This window comes from Fukomys damarensis, unplaced genomic scaffold (genome assembly GCF_012274545.1).
Source record: "Fukomys damarensis isolate Sample0158 unplaced genomic scaffold, DMR_v1.0_HiC HiC_scaffold_10, whole genome shotgun sequence".
Taxonomy (NCBI): Eukaryota; Metazoa; Chordata; class Mammalia; order Rodentia; family Bathyergidae; genus Fukomys; species Fukomys damarensis.
The window spans coordinates 33,403,004-33,425,686 of record NW_022900922.1 but is presented as its reverse complement, the minus strand read 5'-3'; the positions used below and the strand labels follow the sequence as shown (position 1 = coordinate 33,425,686).

The window sequence follows — 22,683 nt, the reverse complement described above, 5'->3', positions numbered from 1 at the left end:
CACCCTCTACTGGGATCACCTGCCTGGTTCTGGATCCCTGGATGGAGAATATTCCAGAAGGAAAGACTGGCACCCTGGGGCTCCAAAAACTCAAAAATGACATTGAGCTGTTTGGAGTTCTAGTAGAGTGGAGAACAGGAAGGAAGATTGCTCCAGAGGGGACAGTAGGTTTTCCTCCACACTGGGCTTAGATGCTGACTAAATTAGACAATTCATGTGTATGTAAGTGTTCTCATTCTCAGAAATACCTGAGGAGACAACTGCCAGTCACTCTTGGTTTATTTCAAAAAGCGTTGAACAGGGCACAGGCCTGCTGGCAAGTCTCCAGGGTCCTAAGAAAAATGTGTCCAAGATTTAAGTCCATAACCATAGCCCTGAGCAGGAGGCTCCTTGCATTCCCCTGATCTCAGCGGGGCTTCCTCCTGGCACAGTGGGTCTTTACCATTCTGGAAAATAGCAGCAAGGGAGTGAAAGAATGAGAGAAGGCGATAGCTACTGTCCTGCCAGTTACTTCCTGTACATTTCACCCATGCCAGAGGAAAAGAGCAAAGTTGAAAAAGACAAAGGCTATCAACTTCATTTTTGTAAGAATCCAGCATGCTGGGAGGCTAAGGCAAGAGGATCACAAGTTCCAGCCCAGGCTGGGCAATTTAGAGATTTTGCAAGACCCTGTCTCAAACATTTTTAAAAAGGCTGAGGATGTAGCCAGGCATGGTGGTGCATACCTATAATTCCAGCACTCGGGAGGGTGAGGCAGGGGGATCACTGTGAGTTAGAGACCAGCCTGAATACACAGAGAGCTCCAGGACAGTCTCAACTGCATAGTGAGACCCTGTCTCTAAAAACCAAAAAAGTATGTAACTCAGTGCAAATGGAAAATAAAAGGGGGGGGAGAGGAGAGGGGGGAAGGAAGGAAGATAGTGGAAATATCCTTTTCATTTTGTAATTTTGATCTCCCCGCTGGGCTGCACTAAGTAACCAGGAAGGGAAACAAGCAGTGCTGTATGTACATCATGTTGCTCTCACTAAACTGTGGATTTTGTTGGGTTAGAGGTATCAAATGCATTTTCAACTTCAGATATTTTCAGTTCAGGTTGGTTTATCAGGCTTCAGCCTGATCACAAATCAAGGAGCGTCTACAATGAATGGAGAGGCTCTGTCATAATTCACAATAAAAACTGTCCCTCTAGAGGGAAATCTGCTCTCCAGCTCCATCAGGTTGCCCCTTGGGATTGTGAGACCTGAGATGCCTGATCTCCTAATTTTTCAAATGAAATACATCTCCTAGGCCAAAGTTGGTGCCTCCTGACTCATAAGTACGGTGACTAGTCTAAGTGTTTTTAAACATTGCACAACAAAATATATTTGACAGCTACAAACAACACTGGAGCCACTAATGTGCAGCCTGTGCTTCAGGAACAGGAGAATCCAGGAGAGTCTTGGGTGCCCTTTCACACCAGTCCTACCTCACTGAGTTCCCACCTCGACACAGGGCGTCTCCAAAAACATCTTAGGGATCCATTTGCCACCGCCAACCTTAATGTCAAAGTACCCTTCCTGCACAAGCCTCCAAGAATTCTAAACATCATCCTCATGCACCCAGTTGTTCAATTTGTAACATTCCCATGAGCACAAAACTCATGCCTACTTAACATCATCTGGGTACCTGGAATTGCTAGAGATATTTGGTGCCAATTTTGATCCACGTAAGTTTAAATGCCTTTTAATACCTACAAACATCACTAAAATGTGTATCTCTAAAAAACCACATCTCTCCTAACACAGCATACAGAGTCTATGATCAGTATAAATTCTAGGAATTGGTTTGAACAGTGTTTAAACTTAGGTTTTCCTTAGAAATTGGAAACTGACATAGAGAATGGAGTGAAAATTCGTTTGAGAAGTAAGCCTGGGAGGCACCAGGAAGAAAAAGAAGTCAATCCAGGTGACCATTGTGGGCAACTGAGGCTCTGTCTTTCGGGGGACCTCAAGGCTCAGTCCATTTGGGACACACATTAGAGATGTCACCCCTGAGAGGAAAGAAGCAGGAGTCCTGGTCCGTCAGCAGCCATCTGTTATTTGTGAAGTGCTCCCCCTAGAGGCACACACTCTGCATTTCTGGTTTAACGTGAGTGTTAATGGCCGGAGCTTACGCCTACATCCACAGAAAGCCCTTAAGCATAGTATTAAGTATTTGCAGAAAGAAATCTTTGGTGAGAATGAATGCCTCCTGCTTTGGTCCATTCAGGCTGCTATCACAAAAGATCTTAGACAGAGTAGTTAATAAACAACAGGATTTTATTGTTCACAGTTCTCGTGCTGCGTTGTCCAAGATCAAGGTGTCAGCAGATTCCGAGTCTGCCGAGGGCTGCCGTCTGCTTCACAGATGGTGCTGTGTCCTCACTTCATGGAAGGGCAAACAAGCTGCCTCAGATCTCAGTATTTTCCCTCCGGCGCAGGGAAAATGTGGGTAGGGTTTAGCTGGGGAGGGTCTCTCAGACAGGTGATCAAGCTCCTTGCAAGGTGGGGGGTGGTTCCAAACAAGTGAGCCTCAGCCTCCAGGCTGGCTGCAAAAGATCCCTTCCCACACTCCCTATGCAGAAAACAGCAGGTGTGCCCTGTTGGCCAGCGATCTCATGTCGTAGCCATACGAGTCCTTCCAAGGAGCCAAGCTGCTCCCAGGGTGATGCTGGTTGTCCCCAGAGTGAGGGCTGGGAGAAAGAGTAAGAGAGGACAAGAAAGACAGATGTTACAGTCATTCTGTAGCCTTCCTCCTACTGCTCAGAAGCTAAGTCACTTGGGAGGGGTTAGTACTGGGTGGGAATGGAAAGAGGAGGAATTACAGGGGCCACAATGGAGGCTGCGTGACAAGAGAATGATAAAGCACAAAGCTACAGGACCCTGTCTTTGCATCTTTCAGGAAGAGTGAAGATAATATTGAGTTGTGCAAGATGAAAACGTTCTAGAGATCTGTTGCACAGCAATGTGATATACTCATGCTACCAAACCACACTTAAAAGTAGTTAGGGGTAAATTTAGGGGCAGGTGTTCTTTTACAATATAAATAAACAAACACATACATACATGCCAGAGGGAAATGGCTTTTAAAATAAATGTAAAACTTAAAAGTGAAATCTGCATGCTAAAATTTTGAGGGTAACTACTATAACACTAGAAATGTATAACTCCCAAACTAGTAAAATTAAAAAAAAATTCCAACATTCCAATCCATCCAAAAGAATGCTGGAAAGAAGAGAGGAAAGTAAGATAAGAACTAATTATAAAGATATTAGAGATCATAATAAATGAAAATTAGCTACCATAACCTGATTTTTAAAAAAGAGCACCAGATTGCATTCTTACCATCAGCTGTTTGCTCTCTAAAGAAATATACCCAAAATATAAATCTACATTGCACATTATATTTAATGGTAAAACATTACACGTTTCTGTTTAAAATCAAGAATGAGGTTCATCCTCATCACTCCTATACAATATTGTACTGAAGGCACCCACGAGAATTATAACACACACACACACACACACACACACACACAACAGTTAAGGATTTAAAGGGGGAAAACACAAAAAACGTTATGTGCATTTAATGTGACTGTTCACATAGAAAATCTAATAAACAAATTTCTAGGATTAATGAGAGCTTAACTGATAATTTACTTGGGGACTAGTTTATTGCCTTAATCCAGGAGATAGCATGTGTCCCTTCAGTTTACTTGTTCTCATGGCTGAGTATAACACTGTATGTATGGACTACAATTGTATCCCATCTTCTCTCGATGAGTATTCAGGTTGCTTCTAAACTGTTGTCATCTGGAACTGTCGTGAACATCTGTTATTTATGGCTCCTATGTCAGAAACCACCCCTGCCCCAGACTTTTCTCTCTCCATTTCTCTGAAGCTCAAGCCTAGGCAAAAGTATTCAGAATAATTTCTCTACTGTCATCAGATTTTTCTAGTAATATTGCCACATGCACTAACAGTTTTTAAATGTTATGTTCTGAAAACACACGAGCAGATGGCACGAAAAGGCTGAACAATACCCAGACGGTTACAGCAGTGGCGCTAAGAAGGGAACGGTGCTGAGTCAGATGCCTTGCAACTTCACTGTGAGGCACATGAACTCTGGGGTTGTGATCAGCTGTGCCCTGGCAGTGTCCAGAGGAGGCAGGAGCTGCGATTATTCAACAGGGGTACAGCTTTGTGTCTTCACGTGGACTCTTGTTTCCCGTCTTATTTTTCACAGTAGCTTTCTATCTTTCTTATAATTCTCGTTATATGTGTAGCAAAACCAGTTTTTAGTCCTCTAATGTGTATTCAGGAGACAGGGAAACAAGTCCTTTCCTTGGTTAGCAATTTATTTGACTGGCAAAAAAGCGAAGCCTGAGGCACTTGCTTCTTTACTCCTTCAGCATTATCTTGCAAGGGCTGGTAAGCCTGTATTATTCATACCCACGGAATCCTATTCCAGGTTGTTCTGTGTTCCACCAATGATAACATGTACACAAGAAGTGAGGAGTTTCCCATAGAAACCTCTCTCCTTCCTGGCAGGGATTGCAGCCAGCAGACTCATTCTAGCTCTTTCTCGCTAGTGGAAGAGATTCAAGAAGAAATAGTGAACTGGCTTTGGGAATGGAGGATTCGATTTCCTTGATTTCATTCCAAGATATCCCACTGGGCATCCACTTTGCCTGTTCTGGAATTCCATGCCTAGGCACTATCGGGTTTCTTACTTCTTGTGGAAGACCAAGTCTGTGATCTTCTCTGAAGCATCTTCTCCTAGGCACTGAAATCCAAGGGAGCCACATTCAGCAGCAGTATCCTCTCTGCTGACACAGGAAAGGAGGCCCATTATGAGTCATCTGTGTCAGCCGGATGGCTTCCTAGGAAAAGTGTAAATTGATTTTTTTCCTCCTGGGGGGTCAGCTAGAGGACTGAAGGTGGAAGTGAACAATTCATTACCACAGTAGGGAGAGCAGAGCAGCCACAACCCAGAAAAGTACATTAAGTTGATTTCATACTAGAAAGCATGTGAAAAACAACTATCAAGACTTAATACTTGTTCTTTAGGCCTCATAGTGTGAGCAAAACTACCTACAGGGTCTTCTTAAACCAAGCACTAGGAAGGAAAGAATGTGACTAAGCAAAGACAGCAGCTGCCACAGGCATTCAAGCTGGCCCCTCCCCTATACTGCATCAAGAATTAGGTGTGGCAGTTTTGCTTCTCATGGTACCAATTATTTGATAGGAGCCTTGCCAGACCCTGAGGGTGGAGTCACTGTAAAGTGGTTGACCACCTCTTGAACTACCAGGTTCCCTGATTTCTCCCTAGGAAACCTGTCTCTCCAGCAAAATGTGTAAAGTGGGCTGCATCAAATGCATGGCCACTGTGGAAAGCAGCTGGGCAGTTTATTATAAAGTTAAATACACACTCACCATATGACCCAACAGTCCCATTCCTGGGAGTTTATCCCAGAGAAATAAAAACTGTGCCCATACCACAACCTGTATATGAGTGGTCATGACTGACTCGCTGGCACTAGACAAAGACTCACCAAATGTCCCAGCCTTCCTAGAATGCTCTGGAGATGATCTGAGGACCTTTAAGGTCTGTCTATGCATGTCCAAACACGGCATCCACAAATTATTGTTCCACACCTGAGTGCAGAGTCCTCATAAGCCCTGCAAGTAACCAGGACTCCTGAAGATGCCCAGGCCTTGGTGGTCTTAGTTCTTCCCACCCCACACCTTCTGCTCACATCTGCCAATATTATGCTGCTCTTCTACATTCTTCTCTGCACTGGGAGGGTTTTCTGCTTTTGCATTTTTTACAGGTGTGTCCTGTCTTAGCCTCCATCTTCCATCTCCACTACTCTCTCTCTCTTCTTCATCAACAGACCTCTCTCATCTCAAACCTTCCTCTGCCTACCATGGTGCATGGTAGAGAGTACAAACAATGAAACAGAAAGTTCTCTTAGGGCTGTTACAAGAATTCTGTCTGAGCTGAGCCTTGATTTTCTTTAAAGACTTCTTGAGGAGCCATTTGGACAGTGCCAGGGCCTCATAGGCTTGGGTCTCATTCTATTGCCCCAGCACAAGACAAGGGAAAACATGCTGCTTCTCCAGAGACAGAAAGTGAAAAGACAGGGGGAGACAGCCAGAGACAATCATGTGGTTGAGGGGCTTGGGTGTACTCCCTGAGGCTCCCTAAGTCATCGTAAGTTCTATAAAATTTGGGAAGTGGTTTATAAAGAGACTTATTAGGAAAGCTAAAAGAGGGTTCAGCTTTGATCCTGGAGGGATGTATGGTGGAGTTAGGACCCCACCTATAAGGCCATATACCCAGGAAATTTGCAAAGCCCAGTATGGCTTATAACAGTAGTTTTCAAGTGAAATGAGGAGATGGAACCATCTGGGGAGTGTCTAAAAATCTTAATGTTGAGGCACCACCCAGATACACTAAATCAGGGTGTCTGGGTGGGACGCAGCAGTGGCAATATGTTAATACTCCACATGCCCTGTATTAGAGAAATGCTGGCAAAGATCCCCCCTAACCACAGGACACAATCGTATTTGTATTTCATTCTTACCATAGATCTTAGCAACCTCAGCCTATTTTTTTTCTTATTAAGTTGAGAACTTGCATCTTTTCACTTAGTGGAAGCACTTTATAGCTTCACTTTGACATATCTGGATTGATAGCATCATGACTTTTGTGCTTTGGGGGTGTTAAGTCAAATAAAGGCTACTGGAAGACAAGCCCTATGATAGCTGATCAGATAACAAAGGCAGCTACTAAGTGACTAGTGAGTAAATAATGTATACAGTGGGGGCACAATGGGCAAAAGATGATTCCCATCCCAAGAAAGGGGGCTCACAATTTCATCACAGGACTCAGAATGACACACGACTTGAAACTTATGTGTTGTCTATATTCAGATTTTTCTATTCATTATTTCTGGGCTGCAACTGACTACAGGTAATTAAAACTGCAAGTAAAGAGGGACTACAAAAGCTGTTTCCTCTTGTGTTAATGGAAACCAAACAGGTTATTCTGCAAGATTGGATTCAGAGGCAAAGAGACCTGCAACTTCCTACACTCTTCTGTTCTTTAAAAGGCTGTTTCAATGAATTCCATTTCTTTTGCAGTTGGAAGCAAACAAGTGAGAAATCCAGCATTTTCAGTTTAGCGACCCAAACATACCTTCACACTCAAAAACCCTTTCACCGTGGTTACCAGGCAGCCTGCAGGGCACTGAAGTTCTTAATCTCTCATTCCAGAAACAGTAGCTATTCCACTTTGCTGGTGTTAATTCTATTTTTATTGCTTTTGATAACAAGAATTGGGTTTAAGCTTCTACACATCTCAGACAAAAATCAAGAAACTAGTTCATATATACAAATTTGAAAGTATGAATCAAGTCCCAGTGCAGCGCCGACAGAACAGACTTGAATGGGTAGAAAACAACCATTATTTTAAGTAACGACCCACTGGAGCTTTGTTGTGCTACTGCATAGTAATCAGATTTGACAGGTGGGAAAAAGAGGATATCAGGAAATAACAGAAAAACGGAGCTAGAATACATTCACTGCATAATATGTTATTTCTTTTTCTACAGTAGCAGGGAGGGAGGGAGAGGGAAGGAAGTGGAAGGAACACAGAGAATTCAAGAACAGAACCACATGAAAGTTAAGTTCGTGTTCTGGTGATAACAAAATTCCAGCAATGACATTTCATCGGAGCCTTACACGTCATTCTCTTTTAGGGATCTATGATGGCCCTTGAGCATTATCCTATGAGCTCACACAACAGATTTAAAACACTCCGGCCACAGCACAACCATACAAGAATGCAAACTGTTAGATCCATGCACAAATAGATCCGAATCATGAACAGAGCAGAGGCTTGCAGAAGCGATAATCAGCCTGCCTCAAGGAATATGTTAGAAGCAAGGTCTGTTGGTTATTTTATTTTACTTAGAAATAAATTTGCAAAGATAACAGAAGAATATCTGCTAGTATGTGACCTCAGACAACTAGCTGTTCAACCACACTCAGAAAGTTCCTTCCAAAGTAAATATTTATATTATTTTCAAGACAAATCAATGCACTAGCACCCTCCAAGTATACAAATCAGACAAATATCACCACTATTGTAACCTAGGGTTCCAAGCAATTGCCGACACCCACCAAAGTCACCCACCCATCTTCTTTCTTTTCTTTCTTTCTTTTTGTGTGTGTGTGTGTGTGTGGTACCAAGGATTGAAACACTCATCTTCTTGATATCCACTATTATCACCGAATAACCTACACTTCTCCCCTTTTCATCACCTTATCTAACCAATTGATATTATTGGGTACAGCCACCTGATTAGGCTGTGGTTGTCTGTATATAAATAAAACATGGTTCCTAAACTCTTATAGCTCACACCCCACTAGGGAAGAGTAATGTAGAAATAACCCCCACCCTGCAAGATGATAAAGGTATGATAAAGGCACACACAGGATACTGTGAGAGTCCAGGGGAAGGGAAGGTGGGGAGGTGTGTTTGAACCAAGATGTGAAATACAAAAGACAAGAGAAAAGCAATCGCAGTTTTACTATATGAGATATCAACCTCTTACTAGATACTTATGGAAAGTTAACCAAGCAAACACATCTTCTTGACATTAGGCCAACTTACTTGCTTCTAACAGTATATGCAGGAAGCAATACTAACTCTTAAACTAAAGCAGGTTACAGAGAACAAGCCATGAAGGTTAAAGTACATTAGAAAAACTATTAGCCTTGGACATAAACATGGGTAAGGCCAGAGGATGGGAGGCAGAAGAGCTGTCAGAGCTCCTTTCACAGTGATTCTGCTATAAAATTGCACTCTAATAGGAAAAGTAGGCCAATTTCCAACAGTTTTTACAACCCAAGAAGCAATAAATACAAAGGTTCAAGTACATACTTTACACACACACACACACACACACACACACCTATGAAACTAGTGAAATCTGAGTAAGTTCTGTGGAATGTATCATTGTCAATGTCCCAGTTTTGCCATTACCCCATCTATATCATGGGGGAAGGGTGTACAATATCCCTCCATATCTTTTTGCAAATTCTTATGATAATTTAACTATTTCAAAAGAAAGTTAAAAGCAAAACTTTCAGCAGAACTATAATCATGACAAAAAGAATCAATGGCATGAAGATCACCTCCTTCTGTAGGCCTCCAATCACCCAACTAGCAACACAGAAGCTACAGGATATGAGCTATCTCCAGACTCCAGGACTTAAGAGACACACACTTTCAAACTGCCTGAGACCACACCAAGCAGAAGCCACTGGGTACTCCTGGACCCCACCATCCTCTACTGAGGAACTGCATTTCCACAGGCTGTGATTTTAGTTGAAAGCCCCAAAAGTACCATGCTCAGAAGTACCAAGGCAAGAGTATCATGCCCTAGACCACTGCCCAAGTCTAGGCAGCCTGAGAGAAGTCAGACCATCTATAGGGCATGGGATTAAGTAATTCCGGGTAGACTAGTGAAGCTTTCTCCTGGGTGTGACTGAGTGGGTCATGGAGGCATAACCTTGGGTACTGTATCTGGTCTCTGGCCCCTTCCTCCCCAGTACTGTTCACCTGCTCTGCTTCTGGCTGCCATGCACTACGCAGCTTTGCTCCACCAGCCCTTCCACCATATTGCTCCTGCTTTGAAGGCTTCCAACCATGGACTGAGTGTCCTGAAACGTGAGCTAGATTAAAATTCTCCTCTTTTTAACTGTGGGTGTCAGATATTGGGTCTCAGCAAGGGGAAAGCTGACTATTACAGGACATATATCATAAAAACAGCTCTGGAGATGGGATTTGTTAAGGGCCTTTCTAAAACCAGTTTTTATTTCCAACAATGTACAAGAAAATTCATCTAGGAAAAATTTGATTGTTGAAGCCCTTCTCCTTGCACATGCTGCTGGCTGTTTTTGCAAGGCCCATTCCTCATCTCTAGCAGAACTGGGGCTCTGCTGTTTTGAAAGAGTCCAGAGCCTTCCTGGGGATGGGGGCTGCTGATCAGTTTGGGGAGTGCTGAGTTCACTCACTGCCATCTCTCCTCCCTCAGTCTGGAGCCAGAGATGTTGACCAAACAGATAGAAAGGGGGTGTGACATAGAGGCCAAGGAAGAAATGTGCAAAACGAACAGATCTTCTATATCACAGTGAAACTTTTACTTCCTTCCTCAGCTGGTGTTCTGCTCAGCAATGAACCACAGTATTTAAAGAAGATCATTACCTGGGGTGCCAACTCTCCTTTGGCTTTCAATGCTACTGTTTTAGAAGCTCCAAAGTCAGATGATCTGATGTATGTGTCTTAAAAGGTGCTTGGGGCAAACTCTTTCACTCAGTTCTCAAACTCTTTCACTCAGGGGAAACTCTTTCACTCAGATTGGTTCTTACACTATGCAAGGAGAATCACTTAAACAATGTCTTATTTTGGTATGTTGTCCTGGTGAATTTGCAGCAGAGATAAAACCTGGTAACTGTGAAAATAGTTGTCTTTAGCTGCAGTTCCCCACCAGGGATGACTCCCCACCCCACCCCACCCCCAAGAGAACTTTGGCAAAGTGTGGACACATTCTGGGTTGTCAGAATTGGAGGGAAGGGGGTGCAACTGGTATCTAGAGGGTGGAGACCACAGATGCTGCTCAACTGTCAAGGCTATGCACAGCACAGCCCCAGAGCAAAGATTATCTGAAAGTAAATGTCAGCAGTGACAAGACTGAGAAACCTTGTTTTAAGGGTCTGAATAAATTTACTTCAAATAACTATTACTACTAATTCTGCAAATACTGTAATGATTTGGAACTTGGTATAATCTGAAAATGGGGCACCTCTGGTGCTGGGAAGCCTGCTTTGCAGCTTTAGAAGATGAATGACAAAGGTATACAAACACATATAATGTAATATGGAGCACAGGAAGTGTCTGAGTGGAAATATAAATAAATACAGGGAAGGATCTGTGCTGATGAGGGTGAGATTTGGAGCTGGGAGGAACTGATGCCACTCTTTCCAAGTCTGTATGTTTACAGTCAAAGGCATGATTCTTGCATATAAATCTGAAACAACTGCTACCTAGGAAAGCTCATCAAATCCCTACTTTTTAAGCAATCTGTCTTTGTTTCTATATGCATTTCCTCAGATAAGCAAACTACTGCTTTCTTTGTGGCTTGGTTCCTTATTCAGATGATTTTCACAACAAAAGTATTTTCCTGATGCCACAAAAGGAAATGCTTCATTTCCTTTTCCTGTCCTTGGTTTATTCTTTCTATCCATTCTTCAGAAATACTGACAAAGCCAGGCATGGTGCCACATGCCTGTAATCCCAGTACTCTGGGATGCTAAGGCAAGAGGATAGCAAGTTCAAATCCAGATGGGGCAATTTAGCGACTTAGGGAGACCCAACTCAAAATTTAAATTCATTTTAGAATAAAAGAGGACTGGAGATATAGCTCATTGCAAAGGCCCTGGATTCAATCCCCGGTGCTAAAAGTAGAGAAAAAAAAATACACACACACACACACACACACACACACACACACACACACACACATTTTACAGTGTGTGGAATTCTATAATTGATAATTACTAGGAAAGATGTATGCAACTTTTTTTTGCCTCAGATGGCAACTTAAATTAATCCACAATTTTGAGTTTTCGTCTTCCTAAATATTCATTAGCTGGCCCCTGTCTTTTCAAAACTGTCGGTTATGTTCTAGGAGCAGTTGTCTCCAAACCACCACCCCCAGCTCCTGTTTTCTGGGTTGGAAGAAGCCATAGGACTTCAAAAAGCTGTTCTGGAAAGAGTCAAATGAACACAAGAAAAAAGGAATTTCCCCCAGCAAAATTAATGACCCAACCAAAAGGGTTTTGATCAAACAAAGGTGCACTCCTTGTTATATTTGCAAGGCTGGGATTACCCCGTGGTCATTTCCATGGCAAATACCATAGACAATGGTGTGTCTCGTGGTCAACACTGGGATAAAATTGATAAAACTGTCTGCAAAACTACTGTTGGCAAATGGGACCTCATAGCTAAGCTGAAACTGAAATCAATTATGAAATGGAACTACCTGGTTCCATGATCCTGCACAGAGATTATTCTAAGAAATCTTCCAAATCCAATAATTAATATGCACACTTGAGACTCTGCCTAGAGTAAGCAGTAATGTACGTGTTTGCTTGCTCACTTGCTTTTAACTCTGGGTCTGGATATTTACTCCCACACTTCATAGAACTGGGAAGTTAACACAACCTTTCTAGGTCACATTTCGCCATCAGTAAAAATAAGGAAAATCACGCCTTTGAGTGTTCTTTATTCTACCAGTCTGGATCCTGCCTAGAAAACAAAGACCACATCAGTTATTTTAACAGAAAGAATTTAATATAGGGAATTAATTAAACAGTTGGAAAACCAAAAGAGAGGGGAGAAAAAAGACACCAAGGAAGCATCTACCACCCCAAGGGCTTGGAAAGCAAAGAGAGCAGAGATTGGGATTATTAGAAGCTGAATCTTTGGAAAAAGTATCTTGTGGAGCTGAGACAGACTGCAGAGAAAGGGATAACATTTCAGTGACCCACAAAACGGAGCCCAACTGATTCTGGGAAAGTACAAAAAGAAAGACCAAGACATTGGGAGCAACTGCCATCACCAGAGTGACGGCCATCACCAGCGACATTCTCACCAAATATACAAACAGCAAGTTTGCTCTGGCCTCAGCTTCCATCTCTTCCTGGCACCCTAACTGGCAGATGGGAAAGAAGAAACATGACTGCAAAGAGCCTAGGTTCACAAAGCAGAGTACAGAATGCTGGATTTGGAGCTTAGAAACTGACAGTTGAATAGATGGCTCATGCATTCACTCGTTATGTACACATACAGAGTGCATACAGTGTATCTGACTGTGCTGGGTGCCAGGGAGTCTGGGGGACTAAAAAAAATAATCTTACAAAGCGCACATCAGTACTAGTACAGGAAAGATCTTCACTCAACTCTTCTCAAAGGAGAAGACAGTTGCTGAGGATGAAGATTAGCATCACCATAATGATAACAGTATGGAGCTTCCTGAAAAAACTAAAAGGAGGTTCACTATGTAATCAAAGCATATGAATATATGTATCCAAAACAAATAAAATCACTCTGTACAAAGAAACTTGTGCTCTGATTGTTACAAAAAAATGGTGAAATTGTGTTATTTTCAGCAACATGAATATACGGGGAGGACATCATGTAAGTGAAATAAACCAAGCACAAAACAACAAATACTGCATGTTCTCACCCATGCATGAAAGCTAAGAAAGCTGACCTCATAAAAGTAGACAGTGTATTAGTGGTTGCTAGAGGCTGAAAAGGAGAAGGGAGGCAAAAAAAAAAAGTATCCATTAACTGAGAAAGATTAAGTTCCAGTGTTCTGTAGCACAGTAGGGTGGTTATACTTAACAATGATGATGGTAAATTTCAAAATAGCTAGAGAGAGGATTTTTAAATAAGTTCAGTTAAAAAATACAGCAATAAACATTTGAGGTGAAAGATATGCTGTTTACCCTGAGCTGATCATTGCACATTATACACATGTGTTGAACTATCATCCTATCTACCATGAATACATACAACTATGTATCAGCTGGAGAAAAAAAAACAGAATGGAAAAAAATTAACTCTTTTCTTTTAGGCCCAGTAGCAAACACAAAGAAAAAGAAAGTGGAAAACAGAACAAACCAAAAGAAAAAGCAGAAACTCGGCTACTGCCTTTAAGAAGTTTCATGTGTAGTCTAAATGTCATGGGATAAGTCACGTAAGAAAATACAAAGCAATATATATTTGGGCACTTAAGAAAGTATTTCAGACATAACTGTTTTAAGAATTCAGAGAAGCAAAAGAGTTCTTCTTTTCAGAGAGAACTTCACAAAAGACGGAACTGAGCATTTAACAACAGCCACAAGACCTCAGACCACTTGAAATGGGAGAAAGAACACAGGCAAATCAAGCATAGTAGAATTTTCTGGGCTCTGGTGGAGTGGAGGGTGAATTTGTGATGTAGGGTGTGAAAGGGAGACAGAGAAACACTTCTAGACTTTCCTGGGAGGCACAGATGAGCCACTGGAGCATTTGAGTGAGCAGAAGTTCTACATAAAGTGTATCATCTTTCTAGGGCCCAGCAGAGCTAAAACAATACCCTGAAAATAGTGAAATATTCGGAAGAATTTATTCTATTGATTGGGATGGAGTGGTATGGGATGCAATAGGATGAAACAGAACTACACTAGTAGGTCCCAACTCTGAAAATCTTCATATGTCTCCCTCTGCTCTAATTATAATAATCAACACTTTGTGAAGTGCCTGTGCAATTAATGAGCAAGGTTAAAACCCAAAGTTCAAGAGTTGAAAGAATTCAATCGAATGACAAAAGTGTTAGCAAGGACAAGGATATAATACAGCCACCAAGACTCGGTGCTCATTGGATGGATTGAGACACTGTTGTCAAAATGAACATGACATTGACCAATGGACAGTGACAAGATGTTTAAAAGGAATGTGACGTTGATTTGGGAGAGACTGGGAGGAGCTGGTAAAAACATCACTAAAAGTTTTCTTTAAAGCAGGACATGCTGGTGGGCACCTGTAATTCCAGCACTCTGTAAGGCTGAGGCAGGAAAACCAAAAATGCAAGCTTACTAAGGGGCTAGGACTTAGAGACCTAGTGAGACCCTTGTCTCAAAAGTAAAAAGTTAAAAAGGGCTGGAGAAGTAGCTCAGTGGGAAAGCCCTAGGATCAATCCCCTGTACCCCCAATGAAAAACGGAAGAAGTATTGAGTGATATGTTTTTGAATAAATTTTCATGACTGGTATAAAATAAATTTATATAACTACAAATTTTGAGTATGAATTTTCAGAGTCTACAAGGCACTCACAGCTAATCTGTTGTTTTCCTCTTGGCAGATCCATTACAGGATTTTGGCTTTTCAGTTGACCAGTGCTCCAAACAACTGAAGCCAAACCTCAGGATTAGACTGGGCATCATTCTGAGTAAGCAGAAATTATTTCCAAGAAATAAAACATGGCACAAGCTCTTCCTACACCACACACTCAGCTGATCCATGTTAACTTAAGTACTAAGACCCCACCTCCACCCTCTGGAATTAACTCTACTCCTGTCTTCATTTTCCATCATCTCACACGTATGCTATGGTTTTGTAGCAAAAGGACTCTTTACACTCATTTGGATGATAAAAGCTCCTGAAACAAGTACGTTCAGCAAAAAGTAATGAAAGTATTTTGAGACTAAGTATTGATATCTGCATAGGAGAGAACCTCTGTTTAGTTATCTCAGCCACAATCAAATTTACTACCGACTACTAGCAGCATGATTGGGCCTTTGCAGTTTTTTGCTCCTAAATAGCTAATGTAAGTTCTTAAAACTTGCTGTCATCCTAATGCCCTGTAGCATGGGCCAAAGGCCGTTTCACCAAGAAAAGAACACTGTTCGCTACACAGAGCAGAGGGATAGAAAGAAAAGGCCCTTTCACTCAGGCCGGTAGGAGACCTGAATGCCTTTGCTACATGGTCAAATGCAATAATAAAGTTGTTCTTCTCTCTCCTTTTAGGGGAGGACATCAAAGAGCTGTATCTTGACATATCTCTCATCAGTAAAGGCGCTTCTGTTTTGAATTATTCCTACCCCATCTGTGAGGTGGACCTGCCTAAGTTTTCCTTCTGTGGACGGAAGAAAGGAGGTAAGTCACCTGTCATACTGGCAGCTTGTGTCCAAGGCCAGGAGCCCTGGCTTTATCCTCCATCTTTGGACGGACAAGCTCAGACTCACTTACCCGCAGAATGTTGAGAGATTCCCAAAGCAGATGTTCCAAGCTGCTGTGCCCAGTACGTGCATGGAAGGAAAACAAGCAAAATGTCACGTTGGCCTGAGAGGTGGGCTCCACCTGTTGCAAGGTGACCGACAAAGGAAATTGAAAAAGAATCACCTTCCGGCTTACTTTTAGGTTATTTGAAGCCTTTTACATGGTTTTTCAGCCATGTGTGTGTGCATGTGTGAGTTTATATGTGTATATAATACCTCTAGTGGTCTGCAAACCTTCCTGGTTGTATATAATGTAATATAAAAACACACTGTCAGTCCCTGGAACTGATAATAAACTACTGAACACCCAGGAAAGGCTGTTTCATGGGCTGTCCAAAGCTTTTTGCCTATCTTTTCAATTGCTTCCCATAATAAGTGTCCCTAAGCTGAAATGTGGAAATAGGGACCCTCGAGAGCACCACAAGCCACTCACACTGCCCCAGTGTAGTCTCCTCGAGCACAGCTCCCATGATATCAACCCTTTCCCAAAAGATAGCCAGAGCTCTCTCTTCTGTAGAGTCTAAACTCTTAAAAACCCATTTATTTTATTGTAATTGTCACATAGAAGCTATGTGTATTTGTGAGGTACAGTGTGGCTCACGAGAACACGCGTACAGTGTGTAATGATCAGAGCGGGGTACATGGCTTACCTCTCACCTCAGACACTGTCATTTCTTTGTGTTGGGAACATTCAAAATTCTCTGTCAGCTGTTTTGAAATACTCAGATAATTGTTGCCAGCCACGGGTGTCCAACGGTTATTTCTCCTTATCCTACAGCACACTTATACCCATTAACCAGCCTCTCCCCATCTCCATTCTGCCACACTCTTCCCTGCTTCTGGTAACCACTACTTTATTCCCTGTGTCACTGAGATCAACTTTTTTATCTTTCTTAAATTTATTGGTACCTTTTAGGTATACAGTACAGCTGCATTCATCATTGGGATCTTGTATCTTTACATGACAGGTCTCGGTTCTTATTTTTCCTCATTCCCCAGCCAACCCTTCACCCACTTCACCCTTCCCTATTTACAAAGATTTTGTTTCCATTTTTTTCATTTTCCACCCTTCCCTGTTTACAAAGACATTATTTCCATGTCTTTCCTGTTCACATATTTTTCTTTTCTTTTTACCTTTCTCCTACCCCTCCCACTTCCTCTACTCTTTTAGACCTTTTCTTCCTATTATACAATATCAATTACACACTTTGATCCTTTTTTGCACTTTTAGTTTTTCACACCAAAGAAACTATTCAGTATTTATGTATGTGTGATTTGTTAATTTCACTTAAGTGTATGGCCTCAATGTGCATCCACTTAGCTATAAATATCTCTAGTTTTTCATTCTTTATGTCTGAGTAGTACTCCATTTTATTTTAAAAAATCTTTATCCACTCTCCAACTGATGGGCAATTTGGCTGTTTCAAATTTTAGCTATTACAAACTGTACCACTATAAACATAGGTATACATATATTGCTGTGGTATTGTTTTGGAAAGATACTCAGCAGGAGAATAGCTGGGTCAAATGGGACCTCTAATCCTAATTTTTTGAGGAATCTCTCTCATTTCCACAGTGGTTGCGCCAGTCTGCACTCCTACTAACAATGGAGAAGGATTCCTTTCTCCCCACAGCCCCGCCAGCATTTGTTATTGGTTGATTTCTTCATAGCAGCCATTCTTTCTGGCGTGAGGTGGAATCTGCATCTCTCAAATGACTAGTGATATGTTTATTTCATATGTTTATTTGCCTCTTTTACTTCTTTGTCTTTTTAGCTTCCACGTACAGGTGAGAACATGTGGTTTTTGTGTTTCTGTGCACTGCTTCTCTTAACATGCCCTCCAATTCTGCCCACATTCCTAAAAATGACAGAATTTCCTTCTTTTCCATGTCTGAATGATATTCCACTGCGTACATAGACCACATTTTCTTTATTCATTCATGTGTTTGTGCCTGGGTTAATCCCCAAGGCTAAGTTCCTTACACAACCAAAGGGCATCGTAAACTTGACTGTTCCACTTCTCCGGCCACATCTTGCCCCACTTCCCATCTCCACGGTGAGCAACACTTCCAACAAAACGCTGCCACTTTCTGACCACAGCCTGTGTGTTCACACACATAGCGCGGTTCATGTGGTCCCCTTATCCTGCAGTGCCGGCTCCCCATTTGTCTTCCATTGAGGCCTAATTCATAAAGCGTTGTTCCAACCTCAACCAAATGAACTGCTCCCTCCAAGTGGTCTGGAAGCATCAAACTCTACTTCTGCTATAACCTCTTCACGTTTCTACTACATGGGTCCCATTAAACTTCGAACTCTTCAAAGGCAATGATTCTTGCTCATCTCTGTTTCTGTATGCATAGCAAAAAGAACTGCCACTGACTAAAGACAAAGTTAATACGTTGTACTGAATTTGCTTGTGGACTTCGGGGGGCTGGATAAAAGTGCACAAGCCCACCTTAAAAGTCACTATGAAATGACTCTTATGCACAGCAAAGGCCAAAAGCTCAGCAAAGAGTAAACTGTCTTGATCCTCCAAGCTTAAGAAAACCTTACAATGTGTTGTTCTGTGAATAGTTTTAATAGGATTAATAAAACAGGAGAGATGTTTTTCCTCAAATAATCTGGGGTGTCCAGTTCGGTGAACAGCTTGGAAGGCTGGGGTTTACCTTATTTGAATTCTAAGCAGCCCTTCAGCCATTTATTTGCTTTATTGCTACTGGTATGGGACTGCATAGGCAGGCTGAGACACCAGCATTTGGGGAACTGCCAGGAAGTTTCATGTTGTATAAAACAGTCAGAGAAATGATATACAAATGCCACATGAACAAATAATTATGTAAATCATATAAGCCAGAGATGCTAACATCTTAAATTCAGAGGCTTGAGTTATTAAAAATTTTAACCCACCCACAAACCTACTACAGGAATGATTATAACCCAAAGAAGTGGTTAACACTGAGGGGGAAGATGACACCAGGGAGAACTGAAGTCAATCAAACCCAAACCCAAGCTGCTGTTAGCATATGAAGCATGGAACAGAGCCCCACAGTGGTCTGCAGGTGGTGAACAGACTTGGGGTCCACGGTGGGTGGCACGTTCTGGTGTCAGCTGTCGCTGAGCCTTATGGTGTCACATTCGTCCCCTTACAGTACATTCCTCTGAAAACTGCACCTGACTAGTTATTCTCCAAGCCAGACAAAATTACAAAATGTCAGCCTTACTGAGACCATCAGTTTAAACTATTGGCTCATTTTCCACTTATACATCACATTTGAGTTAAAAACAGGATCCACATGAATGCTGAAATAATATTTGAAGGAAATACATTGAGTGTGTTAGCTGTCTGTCACTGTGACAAAATAACTGAGATATTGAACTTAGCTATTCCCCTTCTAGAAAGAGTTAAAGACATCTCCCTATTACAAGGAGACAGAGCTTTCTCAAAGGGAAAGGGATCGAGAGATGGAGGGTGGTGAGGGGAAGGGGATGAGATGAAGATGTGCTATGTCCTTGTACCAACTCCACACAAGGAGTATAAATGTTCTGTACTGCAAAACTGTACTAATAAAAAAACACAAAAAAAATTTTAAAAGGAGGACAGGCTTATTTGGGTTGAGTTTCAGAGGTTCATGGTTGCAGAGCATCAGGGCGAGTGGAACACGGTTGGTAGAGCGGTGCTGTTCACCTCATGGCAGCCAGGGAGCAAAAACAGACTGGAAGAGGCTGAGATCCCAACATCCCCTTCAAGGACGCCCCTCCCTGTGACGTGACTGTTTTCCCACAAGGCCCTGCCTCTTAAAGGTTCCACCTCTTCCCCATAGCACCATCAGCTGACACAGATCTTTGGGAAAACACAGAAGATTCAAACCATAACACTGAGTCAAATAACAGATATCAGTATATTACTTATCAACAATAACACCCATGATTACCCTATTAAAATCACCTGCACCCTTTAAACGTGCCCACTAGAAACATAGTACTATACATATAACATTACAGTCATTCTGTGTCTAGTGACAGTGCTGCGAGTTAATCTCCCTTAAAATTTTTGAAGTTCCCCCACAAAAAACACAGTCCACACCCCAAACCAATTGCATCAGAATCAATGTGAGTCAAAGCTAAGCTGGGTACATCCACTGTTGAGCCAAGGTTGGAAAATGCAACCTTACCCTGGTAGATATTTCATAATAACAGCTGGCATGATCACAATACTTGATGTATGTCAGGCATATTTCTGAGGATGCCACTGTATTAACTAGTTTCCTGTTTGCTTCAATCTTGTGATCTATATAAACTCTTGTTACTAGCTTCTGTGATGTTGTGATTTATAATGGGAAATATATATTTTATCTCTTACTCTGGTTCCTGGTTGCTCCTCAAATCTTTGTGATTGATTTCCTGAGCAATGGGAGGAGGGCTGGAAGAAACTTGTGTTCAATTACTGCGTCAGACCTGGTTCCCCGCTCTGAGCTACTAAAGTCCTTGAAACCCATGGGTGATAGGAGCATTTTTCATTCTACTCAGGCGACTCTGGTGGGCTCTTAGATGGAGCGTACTCACCAGAAATACAAAGCCATCATGAGAAGCTTGGAATGCTCAGCCTCACCCATCCTCATCCTCCAGGAAGGGAAGAAGGCCTAGAGACTGAAATAATGGTCAATCATGGCTTTGTGACAAAGTCTCCATAATCAGCTCTAAAGTGTGCATCCAGGTTATTGAGCCTGGAGGGTGGTGCAACCAGAAATTCTGCACCCCATCCCAGACACCTGGCCCGTAACATCTTGTATAACAACTGGTACATGTTAGTGTTGTCCAAGCTCTATGAATGACGGAAGCAAATTCTCCAGTGCAAGAAAGGGATCGTGGAAACCTTTGAATTGTAGCTAAGTCAGACAGTAATGGAGAACTGGGAACCTAGAAACCTAATATTTGTGGTATGGAAATGAAAGGGAAGGACAATGTTGTGGGACCGAGCCCTTAACCTGTGGAGTCCATGCTAACTCCAATTAGTCTCCGAAGTGGACTGAATTCTAAGATACCCAGGTGATGTTGAACAATTGGTTGATGTGAGGGGAAAAAAAATCCCACTGTTTCAGTGATCAGAAGTGTATTCTTTGCTGAGAATATATGGAGAAAACAGTTTGGTTTTTCCCAAATATAGAGGAGACTCAGTCGCTTACCCAAGGTTGCCAAGCCAGCAGGCTAGAGGCTGATTTTCTATCCAGCTCTACACCTTCTCAGCCCAGGTATCCTCTGTAAAAATAAATAAAATTTTATTTGAAGAAGAGGGGAGCTAATTTCCACCCCTTACTAAGACAGAAAAAGGGATTTAAAGACCATAATCAAATTATAAGGATCAAATGATTACTTTGGGGGTAACCTGCCATTATTATTAAGTAGTGGCTCTCCAAGTGTGGTCCTCAGACCAGCAACAGCAGCACCATCTCAGAAATGATGAGAAACATAAATTTTGGTCCCCATCCCCATCCACACTTACTGAATCAAACACTCTGAGATTGAACCTTAACGATCCGTATTTCACAAACCCCTGAAATCATGGGTCAGCAGATGCAAGGTAAAGAACAAAACAACGATTATCTTAGGCACTGCATGCATATGTTCCGTGCTGTGGCCTTGCAGGTGAAAGTTGCTATAGGCAACATGAAAATAGATGGGCACAACTGTCCTTTAATATGACTTTAACTATAGGCACTGAAGTTTAAAATGCATATAATTTTTACATGCAGTGAAATGTTATTTTTCTTTTGATTTTTTTTCCCCTTTAAAAGTACAAAGATAAAAATCATTCTTAGCTTGCCACTGCTCAAAAACTGGCATGGAGTAGGATTTGGCCTCCAGCTATAGCTTGCCAACCCCTTCTAGGTGACTCTGTTGCAGGATAAAGTTTAAGAGCCACTGCTATAAAGAGAAGCCATGACTCAGAGCTTGTGGTCAGAATTTCTGAGCACAGGTACCCTCCGGGGCTCTCCATGGTGAACATCTGACTAAAGGTCACCATAGTTCAGATCAAGGTTGCTAAATGTTGTGATTTTTATCTAGTTATCCCCAAGAGGCTCATGTGCTCATAGGCATGGCTTTGGGGGAAGCTGAGCAGATTCTGGGGGCTCATAGCTGACTTACTATTACGAAGTGGGGTCTGGTTGGAAGAGTCAGGTCACTGGGGCCTGGCCTGGAAGAGCTTATTCCTCCCTGGCTTCTCGGTTGGTCTCTAGGCTTCCAGGACTCCATGCTGTGAGCAGCTCTCCTGCACCATTCCCTTCCACTCTGCCTTCCTGCCTTGGAGCCAGGTGACTATGAACTTAAACATGACCCAAAGTAAACCTCTCCTCCTCTGAATTGTGGGTGTCAGGATATGGTGTTCTAACAAAGAGCAAAGTGACCAAGACTGTAAGGAAAGGATGACAGCTTTGCTTTAACTATGCTTTCTTAGTGCTAAAAAATTAGACTTGGGGATTTAACAGGGGAGTAGTGAGAGTGGCTGCCAGCAGGGAAAAGAAGCACTTCCCAAAAATGCAAGGGTTGGGCATGGTGGCACAAGCCTATAATCCTGGCACTCAGGAGGCTGAGGCAGGAGGATCACTGTGAGTTCGAGACCAGTCTGGGCTACATAGTGAGTTTCAGGTCAGTACGAACTATATAGTGAGAGCCTGTCTCAAAAAAATTTTTTAAAAATTAAAAATTAAAAATTAAATAAAAAGGCAAGGAAACGGGAATGATTGCTTCCTTTTTGTCCTCAGCTGC

General features: G+C 42.1%; 1 protein-coding gene and 1 long non-coding RNA gene across 2 annotated transcripts in view; one reads left to right on the top strand and one right to left on the bottom strand.

Moving 5' to 3' along the window:
* Positions 1-22,683, top strand: part of Ly86 (lymphocyte antigen 86) — a 50,215-nt gene that overhangs the window by 12,102 nt on the left and 15,430 nt on the right. Inside the window, exons 2-3 of the mRNA XM_010622801.2 lie at positions 15,002-15,088; positions 15,667-15,795. Coding sequence (XP_010621103.1) covers positions 15,002-15,088; positions 15,667-15,795 — 216 coding nt within the window. The remainder of the gene's footprint in view (positions 1-15,001; positions 15,089-15,666; positions 15,796-22,683) is intronic.
* Positions 2,320-21,173, bottom strand: LOC104861393. The gene is made up of 3 exons (XR_780017.1): positions 21,102-21,173; positions 15,889-15,999; positions 2,320-2,711 (listed from the first exon to the last, which is right to left on the bottom strand). It is a non-coding gene; the product is annotated as an uncharacterized LOC104861393 (long non-coding RNA).